Genomic DNA, 12521 nt, shown 5'->3' on the forward strand with positions numbered 1-12521 from the left:
TTAATTAGCAATGTTTAACAGATATGTTCTAATATCTCTGGAAAATAATTTTTATATAGCTTTATTCCAAGTTTTTATTCTAACATTTTAATTAGTACATGTGATAAATAACCTAACTTTTCACCAATCAATCAATCAATCAATAATGGTTTAGGGCTGTTCCGTTTCTTTCTTCTACTTCTTCTTCTTTTTCATATCTTTTTTTTAGTTGTAGATGGACATAACATTTTTATTCAGTGCTAAGGATTGAACCCAGTACCTCACACATGACAGGTTAGTGCTCTACCACTGAGCCACAACAGCCTGGCTATTCCGTTTCTTTCAATTATAGTTGACTATATTTTTATATATTTTCAGGTTCCCTCAATAATATGTATTCCTGTTAATACCAAAGAAGCTTACACTTACCAAAAACAATAAAAAGGAACAAAAATGGAAGATAAAATATTATTTGAGTTATAGAGAAATAGATTTTTGAGAAGTTCTATATAAGAACTATACATTATGGCATGGGTTAAATTTAAAAGATTTACTGAAACTCTGTGAGACCATCCAGTAGCTGGTACTATACTATCTCCCACAGGTATCCCAAAAATGTTCTACATTTTTGGAAACAATTGCTTGTTTGCTATACCATAACTTTATTTAGATTGATTTTTCTTTGACAAATGAGCAAAGTCCCCACAGTATCTCTTCCTTTTATACTTTCAATTTCAAATGTATTCACTCAGCAAATATTGATTAATCTTATACTTATTTTATGTAAAGTACTGACCTATGCCCTGGAAATACAATGATGAACAAGGTAAAGACTATCCTAAAGAATCTTCAAGTCCACAAAAGGGAATTAAGGGAAGGGAGGGAGGATGGGAATATGAAAGAAAGACAGTGAACTGAAACAGACATAACTTTCCTATGTTCATATATGAATACATGACCAGTATTAACTCCACATCATGTAGAACCTCAAGAATGTGAAGTTACACTCCACGTTATGTTATGTATAATATGTCAAAATACACTCTACTATCATACATATCTAAAAACAAAAACAAAAACATCTTCAAGTCCAAGGGGAGGAGGTAGAAAACTAAACAGAATCCTCTACAAGTGTATAAGTGTTATTACTGGGGGAGACACAAAGTAAATGAAAACAAAACAGGAATACCCTATTCAGCACCATTCGGGGACTGAGGCTGGGGTCAGAAAAAGACTTTCAAAGAGAATTAATGTGTATTCCAAAATGTGATGACTAAGTAGGCATTAGTCAAGTTATTAAGGAGGTAGGCAGCATCATATAAAGTAGGAAAAAAAAAAATCCTGGAGGTGTAGCTCGTAGTACAGCACTTGCCTAACAGGAAGGAGACCCCTAAGTTCAACACCCAGCACTGATGGGAGTGGGGGTTAGGAAGTGAAAACTTTGTAGACCAGATAATTTGAGTTCAACTTTGTCTTTAGCTGTTGTTTGTATCTAGAAAAAAATGTTAAACCACCCTGCTTAATTAGGAGGAATCAAAAGGGAATTCATGTAAGTTCTCACCAAAACATCTACTGGATCCATGCCCATAAACTCTACTTTCCCATATACTACTGATGAATTTTCCATACTATTGTCAAAGTGCAAATACTAGAGCCTGTCCTACCCTGCCTTCTTCAGGACTTCTCTTTCAGCATTATAAATGCTTCTATTTGTATTGGATCTTCCCCATTACTGTTCCAAAACTCTGTTAGATTTTTTGGCTTTAAAGCAAAACAAAATAAAATTCTTCTCTTGACTCCAGTTTCCTGCCCAGGTACTGCCTCATGAGTCTGCTTCAGATGAACTTTTCATAAACACAGACTGCACTCATTCTCTTCAAATTCTCTCTTCCTATTCTTTATTTCTATCAGGCTTTTGTTCCTGTCACTCTACAGAACTATTTTTCTCAGGACTAAAGACCTCTCTGTTCGTTTAAGCAAATGGTTGATTTTCAGTCGTCATCTGACACTACTGATCACTTCTATCTCCTTCATAATTGGCTTTTAGATGTGACTCATTTTTTCCTCCCACTTTTCTGGCTGTTGCACTTTTGTCTCCATTGTCTCTAAACCTTGGAGGAGCACAAGGTTCAGTCTTTGAATACCCTTGTTTTCTATGGACACTCATTCCCTTTGTGATTTCACCTAGGCTCACAGCTTTATATAGCATTCACTTGCTTTATATACCATTTATTTTGCTACTCGCAAATTTTATTGCCAACCAAACATTTCCACTAAACACTTGGATCGCAAACAATTTAATATCTTTACTTGTATGTTAAATAGATACCTCACACTTACCATGACCTAAATTTGTCTTGTTTACTCCCCTAATTTGCTCCTCCCGTAGGCTTGTCTATCAGTTATTGGCTTTTTTCCAAGTGAGGCCAAAAAATTATAGGCCATTACTGATTGCTTTCCTCTTACACTCTACATCTAATATGTCAGCAAATCCCATTGGATCTACTTTTACAATACATCCAGAATTCAACTACTGTTTTCCATTCCTACATCATTCTGGTCCAAGTCACAACTATCCTTTGCCCTAAAGTACTACTAAAACCTCCTGGCTGCATGTTTTGACTATGTCTCTTGGGTTTCTTTTCAATGTAGCAGCCAAAGTAATACTATTAAATATAACTCAGCATATGAATACTCTTTTCAAAACTCTCTCCAGAGGCTTACAATCTCATTGAGAGTAAAGTCCAGAGTGCTTAGGATAGCCTCCGTGGCCCCACAAAATTGGGCATTCTGCTAACTCTCTAAACTTATCTCCTATTACCTTCTCTCTGGCTCTATCCCAGTCATATTGACTTCCTTGCTATTCCTTAACATCTGAGCATGTTTTTGCCTCAGGGCTTTTGCACTTGTGCCGGGAGTCCTCCTCTAGTTGTTATTAGCACAGCCAGCTCCTTCTTCTGTCTTTATTAAAAACTCATCTTCTCAGCAAGGCCTTTTCTAAACAGTACTTAAAACTGTAAAACCTTCCCAAATACTCCTGTGCAGATTCTCTTTTATTTTTATATGTCCATAGCATATAACATGGTTTATTTGCTTATCTAGTTTGTCTTTCTCCCACCCAGAAATGCGGAGGTCTTCAATAGGCACATTGTTTCACCCAAATTGATCAATAATATGCAACTTGTATGTACCTGTATTCTGCTACTAATAATTGATAAATGCTAGTTTTTATTCATCTGAACCTGAAAAAAACTTTGGATTTATTTGGTGTCGACACCATTTATTTTAAAAGTTTGTTCTCTTTGCGTCTCTCTATACAGTATTATTTGTCTATATTTTAGTTTAATTTTTTCATGGTGTAAAGTTCTTCTTATTTTTTATATTTAATTAATGTGTACCACTGTAGAAATAACTTTCATTTCAGTGTCTGGTTGATGTATTAGTTTTAAGAATATGCCCCATGGGATAGTCATGCTGAACTACTATAACAAAACACTTATAGAAAGCATTAAAACTTCATTCTAATTCTCTGAAAGTCTCAAAGGCTGAAAAATATGAGTCATTACCTATTTGTTTATTTATAACTTAATTTATTTTTATGAACATTTTAATTCTATGCTATTATTGGAAAAAATGACAGAATAGACTCAATATAAGAAGGCATAAGCATTAATTGAGTATCATAAATGTAGCTTATATCCCTGGAAAGTTTATTAAAATAAGAATGCTCAATTATTCCTTCTAGAAATTGGCAATTTGTATTTTCTAGAAAAAAATCTCTGTTATCTATACACATTTTTGCTCTTTTCTCATAGTTCCACGTATTTTCATTGCTAATAAGAGAAAGATGTTTTCACTGAAACAATATTTATATTCACATGCGAGCATAAACATAACATAATGCCTATAGCTACTACATGTAACTTATCATGCTATGACCACCAAGAGGCAACAGATATGTATGTAGCTATATAACCAAAGCAATTTATCTAAACTTTCCAGGACTTAGATGATCTATCCATTAAATGAGTATAATTGTAATAGTGTCTACCTTACAGAATTATTGTGATAATTAAACATGAAAAGGACTTAAAAGCAATGACACAATACCAGGCATATAGCTATACATTCAATAAGTGTTAAGTGATAAATAAGTTAGACACTGGTACTTCAGTTAAGGTTTTTTTTTTCTTTTCTTTTTTAATTGATTTTTTAAAAAAATAAATGACAAAGGAATGCATTACAATTCTTATTACATGTATAAAGCACAATTTTTCATATCTCTGGTTGTGTATAAAGTACATGTCTTCATACATGTACTTTGGATAATGATGACCATCACATTCCACCATCATTCATAAACCCCTGCCCCATCCCTTCCTATCCCACCCCTCTGCCCTATCTAGAGTTCATCTATTCCTGCCATGCTCTCCCTCCCTACCTTACTATGAATCAGCCTCCTTATATCATAGAAAACATTTGGCATTTGTTTTTTGGGGGGGATTGGCTAACTTCCCTTAGCATTATCTCCTCCAACTCCATCCATTTACCTGCAAATGCCATGATTTTATTCTCTTTTATTGCTGAGTAATATTCCATTGTATATATATATATATATATATATATATATATATATATGCAACATTTTTTTAATCCATTCATCTACCAAAGGGTATTTAGGTTGGTTCCACAGTTTAGCTATTGTGAATTGTGGTGCTATAAACATTCATGTGGCTGCACTACTGTAATAGGCTGATTTTCAGTCGTTTGGCTATAAACCGAGGAGAGGGATAGCTAGGTCAAATGGTGGTTCCATTCCCAATTTTCCAAGGAATCTCCACACTGCTTTCCAGATTGGCTGCACCAATTTGCAGTCCCACCAGCAATGTATAAGAGTATCTTTTTCCCCACGTCCTCACCAACACTTATTGTTGTTTGTATTCATAATAGCTGCCATTCTGACTGTAGTGAGATAAAATCTTAAAGTAGTTTTAATTTGCATTTCTCTAATTGCTAGGGATGTTGAACATTTTTTCATATATTTGTTGATTGTATATCCTCTTCTGTGAAGTGTCTGTTCAGGTCCTTGGCCCATTTATTGATAGGTTATTATTATTATTACTTTTGGTGTTTAACTTTTTGAGTTCTTTATGTACCCTAGAAATTAGTGCTCTATCTGATGTGTGAGGGGTAAAAATTTGCTCCCAAATTTACCTCACAGATTGTTTCTTTTGCTGAGAAGAAACTTTTTAGTTTGAGTCCATCCCATATAAGATTCTTGGTTTTAATTCTTGCGCTGTAGGAATCTTATTAAGGAATTGGGGCCTGATCCCACATGATAAAGGTTAGGGACTACTTTTTCTTCTATTAGACGCAGAGTCTCTGGTTTATTTCCTAGGTCCTTGATCCACTTTGAGTTAATTTTTGTGCTGGTGAGAGATAGGGGTTTAATTTCATTTTGCTGCAGGTGAATTTCCAGTTTTCCCATCATCAATTGTTGAAGAAGCTACCTTTTCTGCAATGCAGGTTTTTGGCACTGTTGTCTAATATAAAATAATTGTAATTTTGTGGGTTTAGTCTCTCTGTGTCCTCTATTCTGTACCATTGGTCTACCAGTTTGTTTTGGTGCCAATATCATGCTGTTTTCGTTACTATTGCTCTGGAGTATAGTTTAAAGTCTGGTATAGTAATGCCACCTGCTTCACTCTTCCTGCTAAGGATTGCTTTAGCTATTCTGGGTCTCTTATTTTTCGAGATGAATTTCATGATTGCTTTTTCTATTTCTGTGAGGTATGCCATTGGGATTTTGATCGGAAATACATTAAATCTATACAGTGCTTTTGGTAGTATGATCATTTTGATAATATTAATTCTGCCTATCCAAGAGCAAGGTAGATCTTTCCATCTTCTAAGGTTGTCCTTGATTTCTCTCTGTAGGGTTCTGTAGTTTTCATTGTATAGATCTTTCATCTCTTTTATTAAGTTGATTCCCAACTTTGTTTTTTTTCTGAGGCTTTTGTAAATGTGCTAGTTTTCCTCATTTCCCTTTCAGAGGATTTGTTGCTGATACACAGAAATGCCTTTGATTTATGGGTGTTAATTTTATATCCTGGTATGTTGCTGAATTCATTTACTAGTTGTATAAGTTTTCTGGTGGAGCTTTTTGGTCTTCTAGGAACAGAATCATATCATCAGCAAATAGTGCCAATTTGAGTTCTTCTTTACCTATGTATCTCTTTAATTTCTTTCATCTAATTGCTCTGACCAGTGTTTCAAGAACTATGTTAAATAGAAGTGGGTGTTAATTTTATATCCTGGTATGTTGCTGAATTCATTTACTAGTTGTATAAGTTTTCTGGTGGAGCTTTTTGGTCTTCTAGGAACAGAATCATATCATCAGCAAATAGTGCCAATTTGAGTTCTTCTTTACCTATGTATCTCTTTAATTTCTTTCATCTAATTGCTCTGACCAGTGTTTCAAGAACTATGTTAAATAGAAGTGGTGAAAGAGGGCATCCCTGTCTTTTTCTAGTTTTTAGAGGGAATACCTTCAATTTTTCCCCATTTAGAATGATGGTGGCCTGGGGCTTACAGTAGATAGCCTTTACAATGTTGAGGTATTTTCCTGTTACCCCTAGTTTCTCTGTAGTGTTTTGAACATGGAGGGGTTCTGTATTTTGTCAAATGCTTTTTCTGCATTTATTGAGATGATCATATGATTCTTATCTTTGAGTCTATTGATATGATGAATTATATTTTTTGATTTCCAAATGTTGAACCAACCTTGCATCACTGGGATGAATCCAACTTGATTGTGGTGCACTAACTTTTTGATGTATTTGTATTCAATTTTCCAGAATTTTATTGAGAATTTTTGCATCTATATTCATTAGAGATATTGATCTAAAGTTTTCTTTTTTTGATGTGTCTTTTTCTGGTTTTAGAATCAGGGTGATATTAGCCTCATAGAATGAGTTTGGAAGTGCTCCCTCTTTTTCTATTTCCTGAAATAAATTGAAGAGTATTGGTATTAGTTCTTCTTTAAAGGTCTTGTAGAGCTCAGCTGTGTATACATCTGGTCTTTGGCTTTTCTTGGTTGGTAGGCTTCTGATGGCATCTACTATTTCATCAATTGATATTGGTCTGTTTAAATTGTGTATATCATCCTGATTTAATCTGGGCAAATCGTATGACTTAAGGAATTTGTTGATGCCTTCAATATCTTCTATTTTATTGGAGTATAAGTTTTCAAAATAATTTCTAATAATCCTCTGTATTTCTGTAGTGTCTGTTGTGATATTACCTTTTTCATCATGTATGCTGGAGAGTTTTCTCTCTCCTTCTATTTGTTAGTGTAGCTAGGGGTCTGTCAATTTTATTTATTTTTTCAAAGAACCAACATTTGCTTTGTCAATTTTTTCAATTGTTTTCATTTCAGGTTTAATTTTAATTACTTCCTGTCTTCTACTGCTTTTGGTGTTGATTTGTTCTTCTTTTTCTAAGGCTTTGAGATGAAATGTTAGGTCATTTATTTGTTGACTTTTTCTTCTTTGAAGGAATGAAGTCCATGAAATAAAATTTCCTCTGAGTACTATTTTCACAGTGTCCCAGCAATTTTGATATGTTGTGTCTATGTTCCTCTAAGAATTACCTCTAATACCTCTAAGAATTTTTTAGAATACCTCTAAGAAATTTTTAATGTATCTCCTCCTTGATGTCTTCTGCAACCCATTGTTCATTCAGTATCATACTGTTTGGTCTCCAAGTGTTGGAATAATTTTTTATTTTGTCATTTATTTATGATTTTATTCCATTGTGATCTGATAAAATGCATAGTAGTATCTCTACTTTTTTGTATTAAGAGTTGCTTTGTGGGCTGGGGATGTGGCTCAAGCCGTAACGCACTTGCCTGGCATGCACGGGGCACTGGGTTCAATCCTCAGCACCACATAAAAAAATAAAATAAAGATGTTGTGTCCAATGAAAACTAAAAAATAAATATTTAAATATTCTCTCTCTCTCTTAAAAAAAAAGTTGCTTTCTAGCATAGTATATGGTCTATTTTAGAGAAGGATCCATGTGCTGCTAAGAAGAAAGTGGACCTGATTGATAAAGGTTGAAATGTTGTATATAAGTCAGTTAAGTCAAAGTCATCAATTGTATTATTGAGATCTATTGTTTCTTTATTCAATTTTTGATGGAAGATCTATCCAGTGGTGAGAGAGGTATGTTAAAGTCACCCATGATTACTGTGTTGTGGTCAATTTCACTCTTGAACTTGAGAAGACTTTGTTTGATGAGCAAAGCTGCTCCACTGTTTGGGGCATATATATTTATGGTTGTTATGTCTTGTTGGTGTATGGATACCTTGAGCAGTATATAATGTCCATCTTTAACCCTTTTGATTAACTTTGGCTTGAAGTCTACTTTATTTATTTATTTATTTGGAGAGAGAGAGAGAGAGAGAGAGAGAGAGAGAGAGAGAGAGAGAGAGAGAATTTTTTAATATTTATTTTTTACTTTTTGGCGGACAGAACATCTTTGTTTGTATGTGGTGCTGAGGATCGAACCCAGGCCACACGTATGCCAGGCGAGCACGCTACCACTTGAGCCACATCCCCAGTCCAAGTCTACTTTATTTGATATGAGAATGGAAACCCCTACTTGCATCTGCAGTCCATGTGAGTGTTATGATCATTTTTCCCAACCTTTCACCTTCAGTCTGTGTATGTCTTTTCCTATCAGATGAATCTCCTGGAGGCAGCCTATTGTTGTGTCTTTTTTAATTTATCCAATCTGCTAACCTATGTCTTTTGATTGGTGGGTTTAAGCCATTAAGGCTTAAACATTCAGGGTTATTATTGAGACATGGTTTGTATTCCCAGGCACATTTGTTTGTTTTTATTATTTAACTTGACTTGATTTTCTTCTTTGATTAGTTTTTCCTTTAGGATACTACCTCCCTCTATTGATTTTCATTGTTGGTTTTCGTTTCCTCTTTATGGAATATCTATCCAAGGATGTTTTGTAGTTCTGGGTTTCTAGCTATAAATTCTTTTAACTTTTGTTTATCATGGAAGGTATTTATATCATCAAATCTAAACTTTAATTAATTTTTCTAGACACAAGATTCTTGGTTTGCATCCACTTTCTTTCAGAGCTTGATATATGTTGTTCCAGGATCTTCTAGCTTTCAGGGTCTGTGCTAAAAAAATCTGCCATTATCCTAATTGGTTTACCCCTATATGTAATCTGATTGCTTTCTCTTGTGGCTTTTAAAATTCTCTCCTTATTCTATATGTTGGGCATTTTTATTATAATGTGCCTTAGTGTGGATCTATTGTGATTTTGTACATTCAGTGTCCTATAGGCTTCTTGAACTTGGATTTCTAATTCATTCTTCATGTTTGGAACGTTTTCTTATATTATTTCATTGAATAGAATGCTCATTATTTTGGTTTGGACCTCTAGGCCTTCCTCTATCCCAATAACTCTTAAATTTGGTCTTTTTATGCTACCCCATATTTCTTGAATATTCTGCTCGTGGTTTCTTACATTATCACTGTGTGGTCTATGTTCTTTTCAAGATTATATATTTTCAGTTAAGGTTCTTTTAGTGCCAAATAACAAAGCCTAACATAGTCTAGACCTTAGGTATTTAATAAGATTACTTACTGAGCACTTACTATGTGCCTTCCCATGTGTCAGGCACTATGTAAGGAACTGGAAAGGAAAAAAGGTAAATGTATATTAAGTACATAAAGTCCCAGTTAGAATACTGATTTGCATCTAAACTTCATTAAGAAAGAAATATAACTGGGAACTGGAGAGCTGTTGGGAACCTAGGAAATATTCTTGCTTTCTTATGTATTTTCTTTGCAAAGTAGTTTCAGTTTTCTTCTCTGTTAATCAGCTTTTTCTGCAATAAAACTTTAATGGTGGATTGAAAATGGCTACTCTCAAGCTCCCATGTTCATATATTACTTCCTAAGCCACAAAGACAGATTAGCTCCTGCTGCTTTATAACCCTTTGATCTTTTACTTAATTTCAGAGTATAAGATAGGGATCAACCATCCATCCTTGTCTAAACAGGAAGTCAGTTAACAGGGTCACTGTGCCTTGAATAAATATCTACAGCAAGTATTCTCAACAACTTATAAAAGAGAAAACTAAGACTGAAAAGTACATTTCTCAAGTTCATGTAACTAGTCATGCCAGAAATTGGCTTCAAATCCTGGGATTCTCCAAGTGCAGGGTGGGTATCTCTTTAACTTTGCATATGTGGAGTTTTGCTTGCCTCACTTTAGTCCCAGTTCTGCTAATGCTTCATAGTTCTTTTTGTTATACATGCGTTCCCTTTCCAAAGTTTGTCAACTTCATAAATTTTTAAAGAAATGCAATGTTTAAAAAAAGTTTGATGGATTCAGGATATAAAAGATTTTCCAAAAAAGAGAAGTATGTAATTATATATGTGCTTATTAACTTCTGTTAAAATTAAAATTAAAATTATTTGTTAAACAATTTGCCTCTCAGATAATTCTACTAAAAGCAGAATCTTACCTTCCCATTCTGTTGGGATATCCCCTACTTCATAGTCTGTTTCTTTTTTATTTGCTGCTTCTACAATCCTTTTTTCTCGAATAGTTTGTCCTGTAAGACAAAAGTGATAAATGCATTTTTAAATGAACATAACATAGTAGTTATTACAAGTAATGTCTTCTCTTTTGATACTTCACAACCTTGATTGCCACAGTCTGGCTGGGCACAATTCAGGAGCCACTTGTCAAAAGAAACGGACTTTATTTTTAGATCACACACACCAAACCACACAGCTCCTCAGGAAAAACCTTCAGAGCCCAACTGCCACCACTGGCTTCCCACAAGCCTCTCAACCACCCCCACTCCTCCTGCTCTTGAGGCTGATTGGCTGGGACGCGTGGGCAGACCCAAAAAAAGTCCCCCAATGAGCAGCTCCATGGTGTGAAAGGGCGGGGAAACAGCCCAATGAGCATCACTGCAGAGGAGCCAATCAGTTGGCAGCTAGAAGATTGCTGGGGCCGCTGTGAGCCAATCATCAGCTGGCAGCTGGAAGTTTGCTGGCAGCTGGAAGTTTGCTGGCAGCTGGAAGTTTGCTGGGCCCCCTTTCGGCTGTGGCTCTCAACATCTCCCCCTCTCTGTTTAAACAACAAGCATGTGGCTTAGGGACCGTGCCTGCCTTAGATTGTCCAATACTACATATGGTCCTTACCCATTGTCGGATGAGCTGACCTCAAGACGTCAGCCTCCTGTCTTAGGTTGGTACCATTGCAATTGGATTCTTACCCATCATTGACTACCGGTCCAATATACAGCGACACCTGTGGATAGGTCTTTGTACCAGCAGGGGGTGAGGTTTTTTGCCTCACCTCTGTTGGACCCCAAATTTTAGTTGAACGACCATCACAAGCAGAAGGGAGGAGGATACACCAAGCCAATTGACGGCTCCTTTTGGAAAAATTGTACAACGGATGACAACATCAGCAAAAATACCATAACACTACCAAAAGTCGCTGTACCAACAGATAGTTCACAATGCATACAAGTGAGTTCACAATGCATACAAGTGATACATAGTCCAGGCAAGTTCTGCAAGCAGTTCAGTGATGGCTCCTTTTGGAAAAATTGTACCACTGATGACACCATCAGCAAAAACACCCCAACACTACCACAAGTCAATGCACCAACAGATAGTTCACAATGCATACAAGTGAGTTCACAGTGAGTTCATGCATACAAGTGATACATAGTAGAGGCAAGTTCTGAAAGCAGTTCAATGATGGCTATTGCAGAAGCTGTAGATTGGTATAATCTTTGTTTTCACCAGCACTGGGATGAAGATAGGAATTCTGGCAATAATGGCTAAAGAAAAAAATTATGTAACATTCCAGAAGGCACTAAAATAAAACAATTTTTTGAACAATTTACATTATCTTGAACAGAATTATTAAATATAATGAAAAGGAAAGATGAAAGTAAACAAACAGATCTGTTAACCTCCTTTTTTGTTCACATATTAAAACAATCCTAAACAGCTGTTTACCCAATATAAATAAAACCATTTAAATCACGTGAATAAAAAAAAATATTTGGATCCATTTTTCATGAGTGCTCATCATATATGATATATGGACATACGTACATACAAACATACAACATAAAACACAAGTGTGCACACAACACATAACATAATAGTAAATGCCTTATAACTTTTTACAGGTGAAATCTCCATTGCAATGTTTAAAAACTCTATAGTCAAAAAATAGAACTGATCAGCAAAACATTAACCTAGGTCTGTATGAGCTCAAAAAACAAAATAGAACTTCATGATGTGGGAAAGGGCAATAAAAAAATAGATATTGAAAAAAGCATCCTGGTTCTTTCGCAGATGTAAGAATAGCCAAACTGGAGTTTTGGATATCAGCTGTTATGGATTTGAGCCAAATCATCTTCTTTTTGGCCTGTAGAAATCGCTTTAGTTAATCTTTCTGGAATCCAAATCGGC

General features: G+C 35.1%; 1 protein-coding gene across 1 annotated transcript in view; it reads right to left on the bottom strand.

The window, feature by feature from the left end:
- Ndufaf2 (NADH:ubiquinone oxidoreductase complex assembly factor 2) overlaps positions 1–12521 on the bottom strand; it is a 192719-nt gene that overhangs the window by 60924 nt on the left and 119274 nt on the right. Inside the window, exon 2 of the mRNA XM_076856120.2 lies at positions 10541–10630. Coding sequence (XP_076712235.1) covers positions 10541–10630 — 90 coding nt within the window. The remainder of the gene's footprint in view (positions 1–10540; positions 10631–12521) is intronic.

Source organism: Callospermophilus lateralis, chromosome 5 (genome assembly GCF_048772815.1).
Source record: "Callospermophilus lateralis isolate mCalLat2 chromosome 5, mCalLat2.hap1, whole genome shotgun sequence".
NCBI lineage: Eukaryota > Metazoa > Chordata > Mammalia > Rodentia > Sciuridae > Callospermophilus > Callospermophilus lateralis.